The sequence below is a fragment of the Camelus ferus genome, chromosome 22, assembly GCF_009834535.1.
Source record: "Camelus ferus isolate YT-003-E chromosome 22, BCGSAC_Cfer_1.0, whole genome shotgun sequence".
Taxonomy (NCBI): domain Eukaryota; kingdom Metazoa; phylum Chordata; class Mammalia; order Artiodactyla; family Camelidae; genus Camelus; species Camelus ferus.
This window is the reverse complement of record NC_045717.1, coordinates 14652656-14678882: the sequence shown is the minus strand read 5'-3', so window position 1 is coordinate 14678882 and position 26227 is coordinate 14652656. Positions and strand designations below refer to the sequence as shown.

At 41.7% G+C, this 26227-nt stretch overlaps 1 protein-coding gene across 1 annotated transcript in view; it reads right to left on the bottom strand.

Moving 5' to 3' along the window:
• Positions 1 to 10950: 10950 nt before the first annotated feature.
• The window catches only part of GABRB2 (gamma-aminobutyric acid type A receptor subunit beta2), a 206778-nt gene continuing 191501 nt past the window's right edge, over positions 10951 to 26227 (bottom strand). Inside the window, 1 exon segment of the mRNA XM_032465143.1 lies at positions 10951 to 16955. Within this exon segment, the coding sequence (XP_032321034.1) occupies positions 16608 to 16955 (348 nt within the window). The 3' untranslated portion in view covers positions 10951 to 16607.

Sequence of the window (26227 nt, the reverse complement as noted above, 5' to 3'; positions counted from 1 at the left end):
AGAATTAGTGAGATAAAAAGCAGAGCTATGACATTCGTTGTTTCATATCAACACAAGAACACTAACAATAGCAGCAGCAGAAACCACATCTTGGAACATTTACTTAAAATGCTTAAAAACAGCAAACCACTGCTGAAGACCACCGAGTGAGCTGGCAGAATCAAGGGATGTGGATGGACACAGCTGACCGCTCAGCCGGACCAGCCTGCCGGCCTGACCCTCTCAGATCAACGCATTTAGATACCGAATGGATCAAGTCAAGTCAGCTCAAACCCAAGAAAGGAACTGATTGCCTCATGTAACTGAAAAGTCCTCGGCTTTTAACAGCTAGTTATGTACGCAGGCACTGAACAATGTCACCAGGAATTTCTACCTCTTTCTCTCCCTCTCTCTCAGATCTCTCTTCAAATTACACAGAAGTCTTTTCAAAAGGACTCCACGTGGCCTGTGGGAGACATGCCGAACCCGGTACAAATCACCGAGTGCCGAACCCGGTACAAATCACCGAGTGCGGGAGGACTGGCTTATTGCTTCACAGAGGCCCCTCTGGAAGTGGGGGGGTGTGGGGACCTTGCCTGGTAGTCCCACCTGGACACATGGAATGGGGCTCCCGTTGGGCCCATTCAGTTGCTTCTTCAAAGGCACAAAGTCAAGGAGTTGAGTTGGCTTCCATCCAGAACCAGGCCTCAATCTTCCGCGAGTACTTTCTTCCACTCCTGTCACGTACAGCAAGGTATTTCCCTGCCCTCTCCTGCGCCTGTTACCGCAGAGACAGAGGTTTATCTCTTACTGGTTTATCCCCTCCTTGGGCCCATTCATTAGAAACAGTGGCTTCCTTTTCATTGGATTAACTGATTTATTTTCCCCAGGGAAAAGGAGTTTTAGTAACACACAAAATTAAAACGACTGGAGGCTAAAAGTTTGCATTTTCTGTTTCTTATCAGATTATCTGAGACGAGGAAAAAGAATTGAGGTCTATTCTTGTTTCTCAGTCTTTCAGGTCAATGAAACCATAAACAGACCATTCAGATAGTCCTGTATTAAGTAAGTAAAAGCCATACCAGTTGTAAGACTCCACGTTCTGACGTGCTCTTTGGCACCGGTCACAGTCTACATTTTTGATTAATCATCTCCTATCCTGGGTCTTACTGAGTATCTACTAAATGCTAGGAACTTTAAAAAATTCTTACAAATTTATAAAGATGAATAAGTATTAGCTTCAATTTGTAGATAATGAAACCGAACATGAGAACGTTTAAACTGTTCAAGCAAGTTCACAGAGCTAATAAGGACGGGAGCTGGGATTCATACCCAGACCTGTCTGGCTTCAAGCCCATCCACCCGTCTCTCTCTGGATACTGCATTGTTTACGCATGAGACACCGTGTTCTTTATCATTGGTTCAAAGCTGTCTTTCAGTTGACTAGCTCTTACCAAGTGAAGGCCCTCGTAAATAAGGAATGCTCTGGTTTTTTGGGTGAGACTGGGGAATAATTTTCATCCAAACTTCCTGGATCATCAATAGTTAATTTGTGTCTGCGTCCTGAGTCTCTCAGATCATTTTTCTCCTTTCTCTAACTCTCCTCAGACTAACAAATGAGTTTAAATGATCGTTGTATTAATACCACAACAAAATCTATGAGAAGCCGAAATCAAAACATGAGTCCATCCTAATGCCCTCCCTGAAAAGGAAGAGAGTCAATAATTAAGCACGTTAGGGAACAGCGTACAACAGCATATCTTCCGGGAGCTTGTAAACACTGGGGCTGCTTTAGGGTCCAATCACAGAAACCATGCTTTGGTAGATCTGGAACGGGGCCATCCTGGTGATTTAGAGACCAGTGACCCCACCATCAGGCAAACAATTTGGAAAACCTTGGTCTAGCAACTCAAGAATTAACTTGATTCTTGTTAGATATGGTCCCATCCCCCATGCCCATTGCCCGATGAAAGTTTGGTGATTATAACCTGTAACTGTTAGATTATATTGGAAAGGACACGCTCTGATGATGGCAGACTGGATTAAGTGGCAGGAGAACTGGGTTCTGTCAGAGCATTTGCAAAAGTTCAAATACTCTACAAATTCAGAGGTTTTCTTGAGGGATATCAGAGATACAGCTTCTAAAACAGTACTACTGACAAAGGAGATTTGAACCTAACTTTTATTCTATAGGGTGGCAACCTCTGTAAACCTTGCAACTTTTTTTCCCTCAAGGATCAAAAGAGTTCCTGGGCTTATATGAGTTTCTTCTAGAAAGAATTCTCAGTAGCCTGAGTGTATTTCCCCAGCTTCCTCCATTATTCAGGAACCCTAGAGGGGAATTTCCATGTCCTAAATTTGTACGCCTATAATAGGTACATAATAATCATTGGTAGCAAAACAATAAAGGCTGCTTGCTTCTTAACAAAGACAGGCCTGCTGCATTCTGGTCATTTGCTAGTAAGAGAAGAAAAGCAAAAAAAAAAAGATGTATCCAGCAGTAATTAGAAATAATACAAATTTTCTTACATCCTTCAGGAAAGATTATTTGTGAGCACTGGTTGCATTGTAAGCTGCTGGTCGTTTCCATCTATCATGGGCAGGTTTGAAGACTTGCTCACATCCACATTTTCTAATACTATTTGGCATTTGGTGGGTGGTAGAGCAGTTGGTTCAATTCATTGTATTTGAGGGAAAAATGGCTTAGTGGTTTCTCTGGTGCAGGATCTGCTATGCTCAGCTGCAGCCACAGAATTTTGCTCTCTGCCCTAAGGTGCAGGAAACCATGCCCTTCTCTAGGAAAACAGGTGAAAGGGAGATGGCACTGAAAATAAAGAGGTCCTATTTAGGATTCTAATAAATGATGCTGTTAGCTATGATTTTCTGCAGATCTTTCTAATTGGAGTCGTGCCTTATTCAGAAGTGATTAAAGGTGTCATTTAGACAAAAAAAAATCAAAGTTCTCTTTTAGATTACATCTGTAATTATAATGCATTAACATAACAACTGTAAATACAGAAGCTTCATGTGCTTTTGACATCAAAATGTAGTTGCAAAAGCAAAAAGAAAAAGACCCAGCTGCCATGGAAGCCAAAGTCATATTAATTACCTTAGGTTTTTCCATAGCATCAATCCAGTGTCTTAATGCGTTATAGGAAGAGTGTTTTAGATGGTTAATTTGTGTTTTGGCAGGTGCTTCAAAGTCCTTCTGGTTTCAAATCTGGGACCAGTTTCCAAAATTTCCATCACGTACGAGGGCATATATCTGCGCCATGCCTAGAAACTCGTGGAGTTAGGAGAGTCTGAATCATCTAGCCATCATCTCCTGTGCTTTTCTCTTTCTCATTTTGTAGGTGGTCAACTGAGGCTCCTTCATTGCCTGGGTGACACCTCACGCTTTACAAACCAGCAGGGGACTTTCTGATTCTATAAAGTGCAGCTACAGGTATCTCCACACGATCTAATGACACCATCTAGACATGATCTTGGTCGTCTCATTTCTTGTCTCTGCTTTCACTTGTGTTGGCTCAATTCCCAGGAAGACCCTCCTTGTGCTGGCAGAGTTAGCTGCCAGAAGTTGCCACACTTCTCAAGTCTTGCAGAAATAAAGAGGTGTCCTACCCACCCCCCACGGAAGTCCCCGGGTTGTGTGCCATTGACTGGACTGACTTAGTCACTTATTTATCTTCCCGCAGAGCAATGTGGCCAGGATGGATAGAATAGAATAACTGATCAGGTCTGGGTCCTGCGTCCACTCTGGAGATGGCAGTGTCACGAATCCTAGTAGATCACAAGGATTGTGTGTGGCAAAGGAGGGATCCCAAGGTGGAGGTGGGGCCATGGAAGGAGTCTGACCTGGCAGAGGCGGGGGCAGCATTTCATCTCTGACTTTTGTTTAGCTTTGTGGGCTTATGGAGATAACAAAAAACAGACTAAATTTCAGTCAATTTTATCATTGTTTTAAAATTCTTTTCAGACGATGTATTCCCTTATTGCCTGTGCCTACAGAGAACTATTCTTGTGTCTAACCCTCTACTGGGGAAACCACCATCCCTAAGAAAATATGGACAGGAAAATATATCAAATGTCCATTATTAATGTGGATACAGAAACTGAAGAGAACTATCAATACTATTAATAGTACCTTAGCACACACAGTGCTTTTACACCTTACAGAGTGCTTTCCCATTCATACCAAAAGATTATTCCAGAGTATTCCTTCTGTTCACGGATGAGGAAACTGAGCTTCAGAGAGTAGTTCCTGAGATCACATGGCAAGTCAAAGGCTGTATCCACTTTTCTAAATTCTGGGCTTTTCTATTTATACCCTAGATCAGACATCACAGTCTCATTTTCATCATCAGCCCTTTTCTTCTAATAGGTGTCAGGATCAGGAGAAGAGAAAATCATGAGTTAGAAATAAATGTGATGCATGGAAAGGTGAGGCATGGGGTCGATAAGTATCAGGATAAAAGACCCCATAGTGGGAGAATCTCCAGTTTCAGAGAGAAGTTAGGAATGTCTCTATTCTAGCAAATGCACACTTATTTTTCCCATTAAGCTCTGCACATTTCCCAAGTATAACTTTTATTATTCTTCTTCAAGAGGACAATGGATCAAAAGCCTTTTTTCCCCCTCTCTGCCCAGAATTCTCTTTGGATCAGCTGATGATGTATAGATAAAATAAAATCTTTAGCCAGAGCCCTGTGGGGAAACTGGGAAACTTTAAAAGCACATTGACACTCTCAGGGTCAAATCATGACCCTCCGAATTTCTCAGCAGTGTTCAAAAACTCTGATAGCCGTGACAAGACCGAGGTTGCTTATGAAAAACATGGGTTTCTTGGTCCCGCCCTCAAACTCACTAAATTAGACTCTTTGGCTGTGGTCAAGGTAAATCTTCTTTTAATAGCCTCCCCAACACTGGGCTTCATGGCTTGGAAAGGTATTTGGTTGTTAAAGTTGTTTATTTGTTCATTCAATAAATATTTATAAAAGACCTATTATGTATACTTTTCTACAATGGGATACACCAATGGGAAAAAAAGGGGGGGGCCAGACTGTGTACTCTTAAAGCAGGAGAGACAGACGCCAAAGAGCATAATAAATAAGTCAACAGTATGACTTTATGGATGGAGACATGAACAGTAGGGCAGGTGTGGGGCCAGGAGATTGCTCTCCACATTGTGGGTGGGTCTCACTCCATCAGCTGAAGGACTGAATAGGAAAAAAAAGACTGACTTCCCAGAGCAAGAGGAAATTCTGCCAGCAGATGGCCTTTGGACTTGAACCACAACATCAGTTCTTTCCTAATGTCCAGCCTGAGGGCCTTTGCATTTGAACTGCAACTTCAGCTCTTCCCTGAGTCTCCAGCCTGCTGGCCTACCCAGCAAATTTTGGATGTGCCGGCCTTCTTAATTACAAGAGCAAATTCCTTAAAATAAATTTCTCTGTCTCTTTCCATACATCCTATTGGGGCGGTCTTTCTGGAAAACCCCAACATACATCTCTGAGAAGGGGAGACTGAAGGAAGGAGGGCTCACCAGGCCCTGCGTATGCCGTGTGGGCCTGGGAAGCCCCCTGAGCATCTGCTTTTCCTGGCCCACTCCAAACCAGGGGTCTCGGGGAGGCTACCCCAAGCGCTTCAAGAATGCTCCTGGAATGAGAGCCAGAGCCAGCAGCCAGCATCCTTATTACCTGCCAAAGCTGGAGCAGGAGACGCTCACTTCAAACTGGCAAGATCCCCCTCTGTAATTTAATTTTAGATAAAGATTCTAAAACATTTAAAAGTTTTTATTTATTAATCTTCTTTGTACTTTGTATGCATCAATAGTTTTGTCTTATAGAGATTCTTTAAATGTTCAAACGAATTCCTGGCAAGTGGAATGAGAAATAAGAGTGAATAAATAAAGAGTTGGCAAGCCCCTCCTGAATCACTGCCAACCTCAAATGGATCTTTGATCCATCCAAGGGTGTTTTTAAGCACGGAGAGAAAACTAGTGTCAAAACAACCCTTCCATTTTGGGTCAGGCTTGGTCCACTCAGAGAACGAGAAACGTCAACTCTACCCTTGGCCATTCTTACATCACTGTTCCAAGAACCCCGATATTTCCCTGCCAGGAATCTGACACAACTTCGGGGGCATTTATGAGCTGGCATGCTCAGAAACTCCCTTGATCTCTTGGGAAACTTCAGGCTACTTGCCAGGTTCCTGGCATCCAGCTGCCCAGTTGGTAAGAGAGGTGTGCTTTCTCTCCCAATATTGTCTTAGCTAGAGTGAAAGGTCGACCTTTACTTCTGAGACTTAAAAAACAACATAATTTTCTATGTTGAGAAGTATGGCTTTTACAATTCACAGTCATTTTAAATGAAGACTGAGAAAAGACAATGATATTTAAAGAGAAAGTAGATTTTCAGAATCCTTTGAAAGATGTGTTTCAGTTACTCATTTGATTTGTTTAAACAGCTCTCTGCTCTTACCCAGATAAATTCAGGGAAACATCAAAATATCTAGGACTTGGCAATTCTCGTCTTTTAAGAACAACATTTTAGGGGGAAGGATAGCTCAGTGGTAGGGCACGTGCTTAGCACGCACAAGGGCCTGGGCTCAATCCCCAGTACCTCCTTAAAAATAAATACATAAACCTCATTACCCACCCCACTAAAAAAATAAAATAAAATAAGTAACATTAAAAAAACTCTAAAACTATAAACATAAAATGGAAACTTAAGAGTAAACACTTCTAACACTTCTCTCTTTTTAATCCCCATGTTTCCAGTTTCACTCTTAAAGATGCTCTGTCTCCAAAAGCTAACCTGAGGCTTAGCTCAGCACACTGGGCAGCAGCAAAGGAATGGGGTTGAGGGCACGGCATTTGGAGCTGGCCAGCTCTGGGTGCAACACCACTCTTTGCCATTTCACGACCTCTGCAACACGGCAAGAGTTCACACCCCACACAGTTTGTGTAGAGAATTAAATTCATGTCACATTCTGGGAGGCAGGGTCATGTCAGGTGCTGATAGCATTTCTAAAGTTCTTCTTCCCTTCTTCCCTTTGTTTGTCCTGTACCCTTCCTTCCCTTTCTTCCTCCTTCTCTCCTTTCCCAAGACACCAATGGTAGGACCAGTTTCCTCTGCTTAATACTATGGATTGGTGGTTTCTGAGCTTCTGTTCATCAACCGTATACATTTTTATTATTGCGACTAGGAAAATCCACTTTCCTAATCCACTTATGGTTCCCCTCTCCTACCACTGCTGCTTCACCTCAGAAATTTCTTGATAAGGTTTAATTTTAATATTAATTAATTAATTTTTAAATAGAGGTACTGGGGATTGAACCCAGGACCTCGTGCATGCTAAACACATGCTCAACCACTGAGCTATACCCTCCCCTGCCCTCGGATAACTTTTTATTAGTTCTTCGCATTCAGATTCATTCACTAAACTCCAGGCTGCATAGGGGCTTTGGGGAGGTGGGAATCTGTGGGTCACGTTCATCGCCCAGCCCACATGTGCCCACGCTTCGTCTCTGGATGCAGCTGAGAATCTCTGAGTCCATGACCCCTTCCCCTCCATCAATGATACAGTGCCCTGGAGCTTCCGCCCCTGCCTTCCCTTTTCTTCTCTTCGTTGCTCTCCCAACAGTTTTTTTTACCCCTTCCTAGTTCTTTGCTTGTCTCCAAACTCCGTGCTCAGGTGACTTTGTCTTACTCTCCAGTCAGGTCCGCTTGCCTGCTGGGTGGGCCCAGGAATTGTTGAGGCGGGGGGCAATCAGAGGCTTTGAGCCCAAGGGTAGGGGAGAGAGACGGAGGTCCTCCCAGGGAGTGATCTAAAAGTCCGCCAGACTGTTCACGTTGTGAAGACTTCTGCTGGCAGTTTTCTGGGCCTGTTTATGCCAAAAGAGTTTCTCTACTTCCTGTTCTGAAAGAAGTACCATTTTCCTTTCTTACATTTATCCAGTGTCAGCCTCCAGGAAAGGGAAGAACACTGATTTTGCCACAGTTCTGATGGCCTAGAAGTCTGTTCGGTCTACATGCAGCCTCATGTTGCTTATGCCATGCTTCTTCCTCAACACCAGTTTGAGGATGACAGCTACGGAACGTCAGAGTGGGCTTTTTGGCACAAGAAACATGGAAGTATCTGTGTCTCTCTGCCCTACTGTACTTATCCAGAAAGCAAAAGATGCAGTGCTTTGGGGGTTTCTTGAATTCTCAGATTCATCTGGCAACATTGCGCTTGTAATTCCTCAAGACAACAAGTGGATAGGGCTCAGTAGTGGCTGCCTCTTTAGATAGAGTTTGTCCTCCCCAGTTGCCCACAGTCCCCACCACTCCCTATTGTATTACACCAGGCCCATGTTACTTGTTACATGATTCCATTAAGCCCTGTGTACACATTTGAGTTTCCAAGACATAAGATTTACCATATGTCAATTCTCTAACCAAACTTTGTATCTCTTGTTAGCCTTCTAACTTTCAGAACTGGAGCCAATGAACATGCCCCCTGCACAGCTCCCCCACAACCCCCATTTTGGATACCTATTACTAGAAACAGTGTATTACTGATCCAATACCAAATTCATTCTATTGCTTCTCACAGCACTTTCTGGGGTGGAGGGACCAAGGACCCACTGGGTCCCAGGTGGGAGCTCAGGGATGAATCTAATATCTTAAATGAAGCTGTAGAGGAAAAACCACATTTCTTTTCCCCTGCAATGTGCCAGCCTGTTTGAGTCTTTCACTGTGGTCAAAGATTCTGTCACTTCAGAGGCACGCGTTGGGTGGTGCCAAGGGCTGGCACCCTAAGCTCCCCGGTGCCGTCTGCTTTGAGTTCTGCCGCTTCCCCAGGTCACCGCTAAAGAGTATGCACGTCTCTTCTTCCATGGAACCCACTGCTCTTCTCCCTCCCCGTCTAGGAGAGAACATTCCCCGCCTCTCTGCTTACCCGGAAAGGCACCCACTCTCCTCAGTACTTGTGGGACACTAAGCATTATCTCTGAGCATCTTCCAGCAGCATTTCCTTTTCGGCCAATAGAAACCTCTGAAACGAAAAGATAAATATACAAATAAATACCAATGACCTAGCCAGCTACCTGAATCAGAAGAAGAGATCAGAACAGGCACCAATCAAGACACTGATCAGAAGATCCGCCAAAGGAGCCTAACTGTCTGGGGCTTGTCTGGAACTTGTCCTTCCACGATCATTCCTTGGTTCTAGTCCACATGGTGGGGGTGATGCTGTGCTGGGAAAGGTGGGAGAGGGCTGCACGTTGGCCAATGCTCGGACAGAGATTTTAGGAGACAAAGGTGTATTTATTTTGATGCTGTCTGCTTTAGGAAATCAAGGATTATGGACTGACTGTGTCTACTGTCATCCCTGAGAATTATTCTCATTCAATTGGTTTTATTCTGGGAGGTGGGACCTCATGGTTTAGAGAAATATTCTGTATGTATAATGTCATGTGATATTTCGTAATTACAGCACATTTCAGAAGAGAGTAAGGATCACTAAAGGGTACACTTTAGTAAATTGTAGTAGTTGGAATATGACTGGGAGTGTTTTTCCATTACCAGTTGATCAGTTCTTTTGGGTGGAAGTATCAGGGAATGTTCTCTAGTAACAGACCATGAACGCCACCTACGGTAGCATTTCCTGTTGGCTCTCGCCATCCCTCCACCCACACAGGCTTGTGCACGTGCGCACTCACACAGACACCGCCAGTTATGTGAAAGTGTTCATGGGTCCGAGCATAGATGTGTTCTTTCTGCTGGACAGAAGTGTTGAAACTTACCATGAAGGATGTCAAGTGCAAACGTAAGAGTTGTACGTTTCTAGATTATATGATTTCCCATTGGTAGTGCATGCTGACAAGAGCTGAGTCTTTACCATAGGTGAGTCTTTTTCAGTGGTGTCACTCCTTGTAGCCATAGCTCCTTTTAATCATGATGTTATTGGACAATTTTGTCCCGACAGGCTGCCTTGCTTGGGTTGCCAGTCTGTGGGGTGCTGTTTGGACATTCTAAAGTCATTAAGAGTGAAAGACACTAGGCTGATCACCAACTAACTCGCTGGCCTCAGGAGTTCGGGTGCGTGGGAGAGCTGCCCTATGATCCAAGAGGGCGGGGGTCTCGTGAGCCTAAACTCTGTTATCCCAGCACCAGCACAAGGACTGGCAGATGGCAGGCTCTCAGCAAATGTTTCTTAGGAAATGGCCAAAATGAATGAGAATTGAACACATCTAGTCATGCACTTTTGATGATGATGTGGAAAGAACTTGTAAGGATTTGGGGGGCATGAGTCCAGCCTGGGTAAGAATCCAAGTTCTTCCACTCTGATGGATGAGGCACTTACTCTTTCTGATCTTGAGTTTCCTCTACTTTTAGGAATATGGCAAGGACTAAATAAATATTCAATCTGTCAAGTACTTAGGGTAATGTCTTCAGCAGATACATGGTGAATGTTATATGACTGAGTACATTATGTTCATCGTGTTTTCCTGACTGAAGCCAAGTTCTTCATTAATTAGTCTTAATATAAAATACCTAAGAACATTCAATAATTACTATGAACTTTTAGATTCACAATAGAATTTGTGTTACACATCCTGACTAGTCTTGCAGTGCTTATAATTAACAACAGCAACAATAGCGCGTACTGTTGACACATCACTTAACATGTATCTTGGACCACACTAAGGATTTCTTATGGATTATTTCATTTCATCCGTGTAACAACCTACGAAGGAGGTACAATGGTATCTTTACTTCAGATAAGAAAACTGAGAGTCGGATGTTTTAAGTAGATGCACAATCATACACCTGACAGGTGACAAGTCACAGCTCAAACTCAAGTCGGTCCCACCGCAGATCCCGAGCTCCTAAATTTTTCATTGCTTGACGCAAAAGCTACATTCTACAAACTCATATTAACAGATCAAAAAATTTCTGAGCCCAATGAAATCACACATACACACATCTTTTAAAGTTTTATTTATACTTCTTAGTTCAAGAATTACACACTAGCCAACATTATTATATATTTACATGCTGAAACTGGTTGTAGTAAGTTTAAATTCAAGAAAATAATTCTTATGTGCTACTCATTGATAATCCTCATTTGATACTACCTCACGTATCCCAGAGATTTTTGTAGTCCTGTTTTTAGAAAGACATGAAGGTAGATGCAATGATACCCACGGGTGTTTTGCATTTTCTAGCCACTGGAAAATGTGCATTATGTGCATATTAACAAAGGCTACAAGGTAATTAGTAAGGCTGATAATCACTACATTGTGAAGAAACTAGAATGTCACTTTTATAAAAGGACAGTTCAGAACTGTGCAGGGACAGTCATGGTAACAGAACTATTTAAACACCCATGCAAATAAAATTTTAAAAAAATATTATGGAATTTAAATTATTTTCAACTTTGTTTGAATTCATGTGTTTAAAATGACCATAGGTGAAGTCAGATTACTAAACTAAAGAGAGAAAGATACAAGCTGGTGGAACTGTCAACTTGCTTCAGAATGTGCCAGGACACACACGTGGGCGTCCGATTACTGGAAATGTGACAGGAGAGAGCTATTTGGCTTGAAAGTTAAAAAACACAAAAGTTTCACTTTTCTTCTCTTTTGGATCATATTTATCTTTATCGCAAAACAAATTTTCGAAGCAAGTTAAAATCTGATGTCAGCATTTTGTATCTGTATCTATATATCTACAGAGATGTTTTACTTCAATTTCCAAATAGCTAATAGATATTGTAGAGTGCTTTTTTTTTTCTTAAATGATTTCTTTAGGGCAGTATCTTAATTAGCATTCTGTTGGCTCCTTACCATATTTTGTTTTTACAATGTTCCTAGTGTATTTGAAAAATGTTTTTTAAACCTTTTGTGTGAAGCAGTGTCTCCCCCCCTCCCCCCCATTTCCCCTCCTTTTTCCTTTTTTTTTTTTTTTTTTTGTTTTTTAATTCTGGAGTCTTTGGTTGAAAGGAATAATACTATCTAAGGACAAAAAGGCTACTATTAAAAAGAAAGAGCTTTCCCTATGGATTGTGTGGAACACATTTCTGGAGTACGTATGAATAATAAGCATTTTTAGTTCCTGTAGTGTCATCAGTATCAACTCCCATTCTTTGAACACTGAGATTTATGACCTTTGGTTTCTTGAATACTTACATATAAAAATCTCTATCAAGCGAGCAATGCTCATTCCTGCTTTTCCCAGTTGCCATTTCTAAGGCTCTCTCTTGGGTGTCACTTTGACAACATGAACACTACAGTATTTCCCACGGAGGGGGCAAGAGTGGGAGGACTGAGCAGCCAAGTGGAAGTCTTTGAGTGTGTGTCTGTGTGTCAGTGTGTGTGTGATAGCAAATAGAAACCCTTCTGTCTGGGATCGCAAACCATCTATGCAAAAGGGTGTTTAAATGACTCTGCTGGGGCACAGCAGTAACCGTACTTAGTAAAAAATAAATACAAATCAAGGGGAAAAAAAACTAAAATCATTATTTGTTATCTATTGACTATTCATTTACAGCATGTTTAGTTATTTACATAATAACACATCAAATTAAGCCATAAACAGAATAAGCACGTTGCCTTACCATAAAATACAAATTAGGAGTTAAAAATATTTAAGAAATCTGTTTCAGTATTTACACACGCCCAGTGAAAGTTATGGTTGCGCACATTACACGTACTCTGTACACTTAGCAAAATGGCATGATTGCTACAGTTGAGAGTATTTGCCCTAACCAACATGGTGGGGTTTCATAATTTTTTTTTTCCCTCCTCCGAGGAGGAATTTTTTTTTTATTATTATCATTTTTGTTTTCTTAAGACATTTCTGTTTTTCAATCACCAACAGACAATGCTATTTGTTTCCTTGAAAAAGAGAACAGGTAGACAAGCGATGAGAGAACTAGTTGGTCTCATGTTCTGAGGTACAGTACTATTAGTGTCCGACTGTGCAGTGGTTCCCAAGAACGGTAGGCATCGATTTGCTGATAGAGAAGTGCTCAGTACCCTGTATCACTTGTTTCAGTATGTTGATCTGTTGGTTGCCAAATTAAAAATATTTATCTACTGGTTTAAGGAAGGAAAGGAAATAAAACATATTAGCTTACTCCTTTTGTTTCCCAACATATGAATGCATATATATGTATGTTTATACGGATCTATATATACACATATATACACGTAGATATGTTGTAAGACCTGTCGTTTGTTGGCTGTTTTTGTGGTTGAGTAAGAATTGAATCATAAAACTGGAATGCAGTTACCTATTGAAAATGGAAATTGTCTTCGTCGCCAATTTAATGCAGGTCTTGCTTAAAAGAAACATAATTCATCTCCCCATTCCGCATTCCGCTGAACTTTCTCTATGTGTTGTGCTTTTGTAAGCTGACAGGTTTTGTGTGTGTGTGTGTGTGTGTGTGTGTTCCTAATGCTAGAATGTAAAGTCTTTTGGTTTCTACCGTTTTTATTATTATTGTTATTTTCACTTAGCACTGCTTTTGAAGAAATGAGAAAAGGTCTAGATGGCACTGCTTAAGTCTTTTCCCCTGTTATTAAATTGCAGTAGAAAGAATTGTAACATTCCTTATGCAAACACATGAGTATGTTGCATGAGTTTTCGATTCTGCAAATGCATTTCATACCTACTAGCAGTCATGTACAATATATATATACAGATTGAGATCAAGGATTTCATTTAGACTGTGCATTTTAGAGTCAGAATTTGCCTATGAATTTCACAAAGATGAAAAAACACCTTAATTGCTGGCTATCTGGCTGTTTTATAATGAAAAGAAAAACTATACATCTATGTATAAACTGATAGTTACACCATCTCAGAACGGCCAAGACACACTTTTGTGGTCCTTAAATGTAACCACTGGGTATCAAGCTGACTGGTCTTTTTGAAGACTTAAAAGATCTAGCACCCCTCCCTGGCCCTCCCCCAATTTGGTGACTACAAGCCAATTCAACTACAATAAAAATAGAGTTTAAGAATAAGTTCTATGTCTACTGTCATCTCTGGGCAGGATGAGTCAGTTTTTTCTACCTACGTGGTTATTGAATGCCAATATGTGGATTTCGCTCTAGGACATCTGTTCCAGGGTCCTATCTTTGCTCCTTCTCCCTAGAATCTTCTTATCACTACAAGCAGAAATGAATCGCCGGTCATATGCTTTTGAGGCTCATGCTGCGAAGCTGCACCTCTGCACTTTGATCTAGATTTCTCCGTTGCCTTCCTTGGACATCAACTTTGTGTGGTTAACCATAAATGACGACATCAAGGATTTGTATGGCTTTTATGATAATTGCAAATCAGAGCCCACTTCTAGACTTGAGCTCTGGGTTATCTCTAGAAAAACCTTTCCAGAATGGCATTTTGGAGTTGTGCACCTGAGTTATGAATTTGCTCCTTCCTGATATATGCTACTCAAACTTTAACCCCTGGCAACAAGGGGCAGGCACTTTTATTAGTGTGATGTTCCAAAATGATTGCCCAAGGAAAAGTGTGTCCCTGGAGAAACTTGAGGAATCTCTGCTCTGAGCCCAGGGGCAGAATGCCAGTTGGATTCTGCCCAAAGATCATACTCAGAGGTGTTCAAGTGTATAATCAAAGAATAAGGGCCAGAGTTTCCTATGCTGGTGAAAAAAAAATATCTTCCCATCTTGGGGGCAAATTCAGAAAGCTGGATGCTAAATCCTTTTTTTTTTTTTTCTCTGATAGTGGGAGTAGAAAGGCAGCAGGACTCTATCATATTCCAAACTGCTGAATCACCAGGGGAAGAAAACATACATTTCATCCACAGGCAGATACTGGCCTTGGCTACTATGCACAGTTAGGGGTGTTACTCTGAAAAGAAGCGGTTTTTTTGTTTGTTTTGTAAATAGAAATAGCAAAGTCACCCTCCAAGAAAAAGTTCAATCAAATCAAACTTCCAGGAAAAATGAGCAATTCACTATTTTCTCCAAGAAAGGCAAATATGAACCTCACATTGACAGAAATAAAATATACTAGCTTATTCTCTTTCCTGTCCAACATACGAACGCGTATGTCCAATCAGTATAGAAAGATGCACAATGACATAATTGAAAAGTTGAGTCAAAACACCACCTCGTGCCTGCCTGATCATCAGCTATGTATTTTTCTGCAGTATCAACTGAGGCTCAGAACGTTCATCGCGCTAATGTGGCTTTGCTGTTATCCTATTTTCCATGACTTTTCCTTTTTTTTGATTAGGCAGATTGCAACACACACAATGAAAGCACTCTTAAAAAATCAGACCCGACAAACTCACAAACTAACTCCACTTGTGCACATAATCTCTGCAGTCCTGTTTGCTATGAAAGATAATACAGGTGAACGTCACTGCCTATGAGGAAAGATGGTTCTCTCAGTCTCTCCAAAGCCTTACTTTACCTGTCTCCTAAGAATATAATCAGAATTTCAGACGCATGAAAAACTGGAAAAGACCAGGAATCCTCTAAAGAAACAAACAAATCCTTCTTTAGAAATATCCTATTAAATTCAGAAATAAACTGTAGGAAAATGTTGCAGAGAGAGCTCAGACTGAGACGCCTCCTGCTTGCTAGCTTTGTCTGTGCTGTGTATTCACATATTTGAACGACTCCCAGTGTAACCTAAGATACTTCTAATTCTGCTAACTTTTCTATTTTAGGGCTGTCTTTTGATGAGATAAACTAGAAAAGCCGCTGTCAGAAGCTTGTGCATTTGGAGGAAAAAGCCCTCTCTCTCGCTCCCTTCTGCCACTGAATGCACTAGCGCAGGCCAGATGCTGCAAGGGGTTGATAAGGGTCATGTTGCTCCCTTGCTTTAATTTTGTCACAACAGTCGCTTCTGGAATTCCACTCTGCACTGGGTTATTAACTCTCATTTTAACCGCCTAGGAAATAGCCTTTTAGAAAAATGTCTTTGGCTACCACGTGTGACAATGTTCAGGAGTCTCCCCATCTCTAAATGTCAAAATGGAAGACGTTGTAGTTGAGTCTCATTCTCAAGCAAATTAGAGACTGGCCAAACAGGTTTACTGAGTCTCTGTCTTGACTCTCCCTATCCTGTTTGAACTACACAAGAACCTTCTAGAATCCGGAGGGAATTAACTTAATAAGACAGGCACAGACCATCTTCAGTAAGCATGTCTGCATGGCACTGCAGACCATGCTCCACACGCACAGAGCCATCTCAAGAGCGTGCCAACCTTGGGGGATGAAGATGCGGAGTCTCTGGGTACGACCACTTCTCAGCAAAATGGCTGAGGATGCTACTAAGCCTTCTAGAATATCTTCTCAGTGATTCCCCTTGGTACAGGCTGCGGACTAAGCAGATAAGCTGGAACACTCAGACTCAGTCTTGCCAGCACGTGTACAAATCGCTCGCATCTTTTAACTGGAAAACCACAAGGACCTTAGTGTCTCCATGACTTAGCAGAAGCAACCCAAATGGTATGAAATGGACCACAGGATAGGCCAGCAACTAAGGTATTTTAGCATCACTTTTGTCCTGGATTGATGTGTTTTCCACGTTCTACGTCAGGCTGGACAACTGGTTTAAGGAGGAGTCTAGTCCTTGCTTCCCACGGAAGACCATGTTTTAGTTCACATAATAAAGCCAATAGACGATGTTGAAGAAGGAGAAAACCACCGGGAAGAAGATGCGGGACCACCGGTCTATGGCGTTCACATCAGTCAAGTCGGGGATGGTGATTTTCAGCTGGGAGGCGCGTCTCCGCAGGCGGCTCTTCTTCTGGGCCACGTGCCGCTCCAGGGCATTGCGGCCAAAACTATGCCTGGGCAACCCGGCTTTCCGATACTGAATGCTGGAGGCATCGTAGGCCAGCATGGTGCTCCTGGGGTCTCCGAGTCCTATCACGGCCTCGGAGGTGGCCATTTCATTCTTTATCTCGAGAGTGCTCAGTAAGATGTTCTCATGGGGGTCCATCTGCAGGGGAGAAGAATTGAACAAGACGTTCAGAAACAACAGCCTTTATTGGTGATGGCTACACAAGGCACTGCGATGGGCAGTTTAGATATTTATCGCGGTGGTCGAGAGAACTGGTTTTGAGATGACAGCATCAGAATTTGAATCTGCCTCTAGAAACAGTGTGAGTTTCATTTGTTTCTTCTTTTTAATGGTATGACGATCCAGTCCTAGAGGAAAGCTGTAATGATGTAACAGCTTAATATACTGTTGTTGGGACCATTTTCATGGTTTCTACTTAGGGCATGCAGAGAAATGGAAGGCATGACCCCCTCCAAAGCAGTTACAGTCTTGACGCAAATACATACAAAATTAAGCTGTACTACGTATGCAAGAGTGTTAGGAGATAAATTGCTGAATTGTGCATACAACAGTAGCCTAATTATAGATGAATTCCCGATCAAACTAGAAGTAAAAACAGTAGATAACATTTATTAAATAAGCACTTGATAAAAATGCCAGAAACAGCTTTTTTTTTTTTATAACTTCACTCAGTTGATGCTTCGCGCCCACAGTTACAGGTTGTCACTTTCCGTTTGCAGTGTCAAAATAAACAGGGTAAAGGAAGAGTTCTGGACAATAAAAATGCAGGCAGCATGCAGCTTGCCAAAATGCAGCAGAATTTAGGGCAACAAGGAACTTGAAAATAACAGGTGAACAGACTGTGGGTGGTGGAGGGAGAAACTGACTTGCAAAGGAGGGGAAGCAGGCGGAATTTAAGAGTTAGCCCAACATTGTCTGTGTTGAGTTGCATTCTGGGCCCAGGGAGTAGAATTAAGTGACTGTGCAGATAGAGTGACCCTTTTTTTCCTCCTGGATGATTTCTTCTCAGCAAAGTTAAAAGTAAAGGATGAATACTGACATCTTGATCCCCCAAATGGACTGATTACGGAACATTTTTTGTTTTGATTATGGATGAGAAGATTTGTGTGTCTTATTTTTTAAGAGGCCTCAAATGCTTCAATCAATGAAACCTAACCGCAACAAACTCTTACCAATAACAGAGTATATTTATTTTGGTGAAGACTCAGAATATATTGATTGTCAATCCTTTTTAATAGCTTATCTATTTTTCTATCTTTTATTTTGTTTGTTTCCAGTTTTACTGAGAAATAATTGACATATTATCACTTTATAATTTTAAGACTCATGTCATGATGGTCTGATTTACATTTATCGTGAAATGACTGCCACAAAAGGTTCAGCTAACACCCACTTTTTCATATAGATACAACAAAAAAAAAAGGGGAAAAAACTGTGATGAGAACTCTTAGGATTTACTCTGTTAACTTCCCTATTATATCCTTGAGCTCTGCTAATTGCAGTCATCACGTTGTAGACTGCATTCCTAGTAATTATCTTATAACTAAACGTTTGTACTTTTTGACAGCCTTCCTCCAATTTCCCCTTCTCACACCCTCCAATTCTGATAACCACAAATCTGATCTCTTTTGGTCTCTTTTTCTATGAGTTTTTCTTTTCTTCTTCTTCTTCTTTTTTTTAAAGATACCACATGTAAGTAAGATCATGCAGTATTTATCTTTCTCTGTCTAATTTATTTCATTTAGCATCATGCCTTCAAGGTCCATCCATATTGTCACAAATGGCAGGATTTCCTCATTTTTTATGACCGAATAATATTCTGTTGTATGTATGTATGTGTGTGTGTGTGTGTATACACAGCTTCTTTACCTATTCATCTGTAGGTGGATACTTAGGTGGGTTCCATGTCTTGGCTATTGTAAATAATACTGCTATGAACACAGGGGTGCAGATATCTCTGAGTTAGTATTTTGTTTCCTTTGGATATAGTCTCAGAAGTGGGACCACAGGATCATATGGTAATTCTATTTTTAATTTTTTGAAGAGCTGCCACACTGTTTTCCACAGCGGCTGTACCATTTAACTGAAAATGGATGAAAGACCATAAGACTCGAAACCATGAAAGTAGAAGAAAACAGGAATACAGCTCCCTGACGTGAGTCCTGGTCCCAGGCTGAGGTGGGAGAGTGGTGGGTGGGTGAGGAGTACTGAACGTCTGTATCAGTTTATGAAGGGCTGCTGCTCACTGGCACATTAGCATACTTCAACCTCAAAACACGACTGCGTGTACAGTCTCAATTAAGGTTAATAATTAACCTGACTGAAAAAAAAACATCTTTCCAGAAAATTCTTACCCATAATCATGAAGCTGTGGAGAAGGGTAAAGTATAACCATCTTCATTTCTAAATTCATTTCTCAGTTACCAAAGACACGGAGGAGTTCAAGCAGGTAGGAGTTTTACTAGGCTGCATGTTGGCATGAAGCCCTGAGATCCTGCTCCAAGGACCCCATCTAGTCCTTCCCTGAAGGACTGGTTTTCTGCACAAGGTTTGTCTTATTTTTGGATCCTCAAGCACTTGGCATGGTGCCTGGTACACAGCAGATGCTCCAGAAATAAATGCCGATGGTATGAAATTAATTTGGTGACACTTAGCGCCTCACTTAAATTTTTTGCGAGTTGTCAACGAGGTACATTCGATTTGGCGACACCATTCTGCAGACTGGAACCGCGTGGGACTGCTTCTTGAATCTCCTGCCCTGCTCCAAGGCTTCCACCTTTATTTATGCAGGTCTCTTGCTGGAGCAGCAGGCTCAGGTGCCTGAGATCTGGAAACTGCATTTTCCATGGTGCGCTGGACTACGCACATGACAGACACCCTGTTTTGATCCCACGGACGGGATCTCAGTCAGTAGTAACTAGCAGCCAGGACTAAGCATTCTACGTACTGACCTTTCAGTTTCCCTGTAGTTCTGGGGATACCCAGTGATCGCACACTCAGGAAATAGGCACAGAAAGATGAAGAGACTTAGCGCAAGCCACACAGTGAAGAGGTGGCAGAGCAGGAACTAGAGTCAGGTCTCTCACTGGGCCGTGCTAAGGCGGAGCCGTGGCCCCGAGCCCCCGTAGCACTCTACAGCTTACAAAGGAAGACCCTCTCTGTGGATGGTAGGCCTGCAAAATTCTCCCTAATGACGGGTAGAGGAGAGTTTCTGGACTTAAACACCTCACTAAAGATGAGAGCTAATGTAAAGTCCTGTTAACGCCAACACTTTCAAGCAAACAGAGTGAACGTCGGTGGCTTCAATGTTCATCAGCCCCACTAGCAACAATTCTATTTAAGGAACCACCACTTCCCCACTCAGTTTCTGTGCTGCTGGAGTCGCTGGGAGCCAATCAGAGCAATCCTGACATGGTGGTGGTTTCAGTGATGGGCACATGACCAGTGAGCCTTCAGATGGGCACACCAGAGGAAAGACTCTCAAACTCTTCCACTGGATTTGTACTTAGAAGTATGTCGCCCTGAATCTACTGAATCGTTTAAGATGCTTCCACTGCAAGAGCAGATTCTAACTGGAAAAAGAGCCACCCTTGGGAGAAATGGAGACTCCATGACCTGATGACACCGTGTCGGTATCTAGACATGCCTGACTTGCTGATGTTAAGCAAGAGAATACATCTCTCTCTCTCTCTTTTTGCTTAAGCATGAGTTGAATTTTCTATTACTTGAGACTCCAAGAATCTTAACTGAGATATAATTCATCTCATTTACCTATCTCAACAACCCTATAACATAGGCAGGGCAGGAAAGAAATTAGAGATGTTCCACCTATAGTAAGAAGTTTTCGCAACTCAGATTGAAAGTAGGGAAATCTGTTAAGAGACATACAATCTTCAATATGCAGAACAGTGTTGGGTTTCAATCCTTCTGGCTGGGACCAAAAGCACCTAACAGCTCCTAGGTTCATGGCTGGCTGGTCAACCGGCTACACTTTCCTGTTTTCCCCTTGTCCTCTTTCCTACTCTTTTCCCGTCAAAGGATGTGAACTGTGTTGGGAGCAAGGGTCAAGGGTAAAGGCTTTCTATATGTGTTTCAACAGGCTCTTTTATACATATTTCAAATGATAAAAGGGAAAAATCTCACTTTATTATGTTTAGCTTATAATAGTAAACTATCTGTAGAGTTTATTTTTAATCACTTTTGTTGTTTAAATTAAAGAAAAATAACTTTTTAATTATGAATGTGGAATTGAACAGCAATTATCTTTCCTTATTTTCTCCTTTGAAATTTTTTTTGGGGGATGGTAATTTTGGATGCGAGGTTCTTTTTTTTTTTTTTTTTTTTGAGGGATGTACCTACTGCATTATTGCAGAAGAGGCTGTATTTCCATTTTTACAAGGACAGGAAACTGAAGTTCAGAAAAAATGACATGAGTTAATTAAATTCTTACTACTAATAAGTAATAAAATTGTACAGTCATTCCTGTCTGTTGATGATTATCTCAATGCAATAATATTCCACATGGCCTCCAGAATCTCCTAAAACCAGCCAAGGAAGCTTGACTCAGATGGTGGTTTGGTGGGTGGAGTAACAGTAGGCAGGTATAATATATATACGGGAGGCATGATAATTTTAGTGGCTCCCAAACTTTAATATGCACCAGAATTCCCTGGAAGCCTTATTAAAACACAGATCTCTGCGCCCGACTTCCAGAATTCCTGAGTCAGGAGGTCTGGGACGAGGCTCGATAATCTGCATTTCTAACGAGTTCCCAAGTGATGCTGGGCTGCTGGGCTGAGACCCACATTTGGAGAACGACTGGTCTGCTGGGCTAGGACTACATAAAACAGCAGCCGAGGCCTCGAGAAACACTGAGAAAGCTGAAGCTCTAATCACAGTCCGCACCACCCAGCTGAGAAGCAGCGTTCACGGCCAGAGAACACCCGTGACGCCCATTCATTAGGTACTGGAGGCAGGCACTGGGTAAAGCCCTTATACAGTTGTAATGTTTAATCTTGACAATAATGTATAAGGAAGTCATTGTTACTATTAATACTCTCATTTTAACAATGAGAACATTGAGAATTAGGGATAGCAGTTAACAAGTAGTACTTCGTCTTGCTCCTATGATGAAACCGCGCAATTGGCCATCAGGACACTTTCTCCAATTCTAAGTCCTGACTCGGAATGCCTTCTCCGTACCAGGCTGTCCCTAGCTGATGAGATTCCAGGAAGTGGAAGGAACAGACACTGTCACACGAATTTAGCTAACCTTTACAATTGTGTCTCCACCCCAAGCTTTCCAGACATGCCCAAATGTCCTTTCTAATTGCCTTTCTCATCATCTGAGTCGTGGGGACACAGGAGAAACCACTAAACCGTGTCTTCTTTGGTTAGGACGTGAACGGGACACAGTTCCTCTTTAACTCATCTGAAAGACCACGTAGCAATCTCTACTGCTCTGGAAAGCGTAACGATATTCCGATCAACCTTTTTGTCTTGGCATTTTCACCAATTTAAACAGCCACGAGAATGTTATTGATGGTCATTAAAACAAGAGAGAGAAGGAAACCAAAAATAAATGAAGGGAGATTGATGAAAGAGAGAGATTAATGAATAAATTGTCATTTGCTGGAGATGAATTGTCTTTGCTAGGAGCTTGCTATAGGCCTTGATTTAGTCCAAAGGTCTACACTACTTGCTTTCCAGAGTCGACTTTGAACTCACAAGTACCCATTTTTGATAACAAGGGTTTTTGGACAGGCCCTATTGGCTAATGCCAATAGAAATGTCTCCTATTCTCCATTCAACAATCTACTATTGAAATTATGCTTTGCCTAGAATTATTGTGATTATTATCAACCGAGAATGAAATGCTGAAATTTGGGGAGACAGACTGATTTATTCGCACCAGCACTTCGGAGCCTCCTATGAATGATCCTCTGTGAACGAGGGCAGTTTTCGCAACGCTGGTGTGGCTGTTCTGTTAGGCAGGGGGATGGACTTCTCTGGGACCTTCTTCCAGACTGCCCCATGCACTGACTGTTCTCACAATGGCAAACTCGTGTCAAACATGTGGATTAAGAGGTCTTATCTCCCTTCTTCCCATTCCCCACCCAACATTTTTTCCCAAAAGAAGAGAAACACATTTGGTTAACCCAGTTCCATTTTGTTTGAAAGATTAAACATGACACAATGAAGAGTGGACCTTCTTTTTAAGACAAATAACTAATTCCAGGACTGGCTTCAGGTTTGTGGCTTCCTGTCCTGGACCCTTTTCAGTGCTAAGTGTATGTTCTAGAGACATGTCCTTGTCTGATTGTCTTTTATAGAGAAACAAATTGCACCCCTCAGTGACCATCACATGCTCATCTTGAAAAGGAGCAATGGGGCTATTTTAAATCCCAGTTCACCACTCATAACCATCAAAACAGGAGCGAGAAATTGCAAAAAGTCCAAGAAATCCTAACTCTGCAATTTTCAACTCCTATGACTGGTGTGTGGGTAGGAGACCTTGTTTTGTCTTCCATGAATTGACACTGTGACCTGAGTACCTTTAAATGCTAAGGCAATGAACTGTTAACCACCCGGGACTATCCAGAGCGCTCTTTCCAAAGGGAAAAACACTCTGAACTTACCTAGCACGCACTCAGCATTCTAAGAGGTGAAAGAAAGTTTACCCAACTAGAGTGTCACATGGGGGTTCTAGGAGGGCAAGAGAAGGTCAAAATCTTTGACTTTTGGAATCCCTCTGCCAAACTGAATGGAGAAATAGTAACCAGAGCGGAGTTTAGAACTGGAATATAAATAATAAGAGAATCCTGCTGAAATACCAGGTAGCTGCAGAAGGATGGTCATCTTTAATAAAAGCCAGTAGAAAAATAAAAGGGCTGAGATTGTTTTTACCCTGCCTGTTTTGCTTCTATGAAGCTACTGTAAGTGTCTGAAATCTCACCACCTTGTTATGAGGAGTGGGCACTATCAGCACGTTGTAAACAGCCCTTCCCACCCAAATCCAGAAGTTCACGGGCGGTTAAATGGCAAAACAATCATTTAAATCTACGTTTGCAGACTCAAACCGTGTATACGTCTACTAAATATTTTCACTCTGGGGTAAAACACTTATGAAGTGGCTTTAGGATATGAACAACTGAGTTGTCGTCTTGATTTTCAGTTTCTACATGCTCATGAGGAGACCACGTGAGCGCACATCTCAAGGTTTCCTTGGTAAATGGATTCTGTGTTAAGGGATCATTTGGATGCATTTGTGCTTTATGGCTGGGTCCCCTGTGTGACTTGACTCTATGGTCATCACAAGATGCTGCCTCAGGCAACTACCAAAAAATCCAATTTATCACATTTATTCCTAAGTATTTCGTTTTATTTTTTGGATGCAACTTTAAAAGGGACTGTTTCTTTACATTCCTTTTCTGCTATTTCATTGTTAGTGTAAAGAAAAGCCACTGATATCTGGATGTTTATCCTGCACCTTGCCGAGTTTGTTTTATCAGCTCTAATAGCCTCTGTGTGGAGCCTTCAAGGTTTTCTATACATAGTATCATGTCAAGATTTGCAGATACTAATATATATAAAAAATAGATAAACAACAAGTTTATACTGTAGAGCACAGGAAACTATACTCAACATTTTGTAGTAACCTATGGTGAAAAAATATGAAAACAAATATATGTATGTTTGTGTATGACTGAAGCACTGTGCTGTACACTAGAAATTGACACAGCATTGTAAACTGACTCTACTTCAATAAAAATGTGTATTAAAAAAATCCACCTGGACGCATGGATAAATCAAGCGAGCTTGCAGAGGGTTTATGTTCTTGTTTCACGTGATAGTGAAGCTCGCAGAGGACGTAAGAGGCAGATCTCAGGAGCAGAAGGGGAAGGGTACAAATCCTCTCTCCAAAGGGCCCCAGAGGATACGGCTTTAATAACAGCGTTGACTAACACACGACCAGCTGGATGCAGACGTTCAACAAGCGTGGGCTGTGCAGTGGTCTGAAGCTCTGGCTCTTTTTGGTCCCTCACCTGTGGGTCCCTGTCCCATCTGACACAAGCAGAATAGAAAGAACGCTGACTTCAGAAACGAGAGCCAGATCTAGTCCTGGCTCACTCTGGGCCTCGGTGTTTTTCTCCTAGAAAATTTAGGTGGACTTAGGGAAGTCTTTGCTAACTCCTTCCACCAGGGTCAACCCTCTTGCTGCCATCCCACTGAACCTTCGTCTCCCTCAGGCTGGCAAACACGTGGGTGCGGCCTGTGTCCTGTTGTGCACACGTCCCTACTACCATGTCCGGCCCCTACTGTACACCACGGTTGGTAAAGAATATTCAAAATAAAACTTGCTAAATTGAATTACCGAGAGGGTAAGACCAAGTCCAGGATCATACATTCAAGTCTGGCTCAGGAAATCATATGAAAGCATGAAGCAGGCAGTCATGGAGACGACGAAGAGGCTGGCCCTGTAGCGAATCAAACTAAAAAACACAGGCCTGGCAGGGAGGGTGTAGCTCAGTGGTAGAGCACATGTCTAGCATGCACGAGGTCCTGGGTTCAATCCCCAGTACCTCCATATAAATAAACAAAACTAATTACCTCCCTGCTGCAAAAAAAAAAAAAAAAAAAAAAAAAGAAAAAAGAAAAAAGAAAAGACAGGCCTGCCTGAAGGACATTTACATTCAAAAATTTAAACAGCATTTTGGTGGTCTAAATCACACCTAAGGGTTCAGTCCACAGGCTGATGCATCCAATTCCTTTCAAATTTAATTTGAAAGTCTGCCTTTCAGTTCTATTTCATCTATAATTACCAACTGATTTAACTACTTTAAAAAAAAAATGTATGGCATAACCTAGGAATAATGAATACGGAAAATGCACCGAGCCAGAAAGCCTGAGTGTGGGAGCTCCCTCGCAAACTGTGATCCTGATCCAGGGCTGGGATTTGTCCTTCTAACCGTGGGAGGCCTTGCTGCGCCAATTCCTGCAGGATTTCTGTGCTTGAATTTAAGGAGCTGTCCTAATTTTGGGGCCTTAATCTCTTCCTTGCCTCTTACTCTCACAGAATCGAACTCATTTCTCTTGAACAATTACTACTTTCTATTTATGTGTTGATTTGTGTGGAATTCGTTGAGAATGATATGTGAATCACAGATGACCGATTTTTAAAATAATATTTGGGTTGAGATAGGAGGATGAATGCTAAATTTGGGGGGAAAGAAGAGGACAGTTTGAACTGCTATATACTGAAACGTAATAAAGCACAATTAATAAAATATATGATGAATTGAATACTTTCAGAAGGTTGGTAAAATTTGTTTTGGTTCTGCTTCTTAATTGAATCAAGTACAAGCCACTACTTTCAGCTAAAGTTGGGGAAAAAAAAAATTGAGATCATA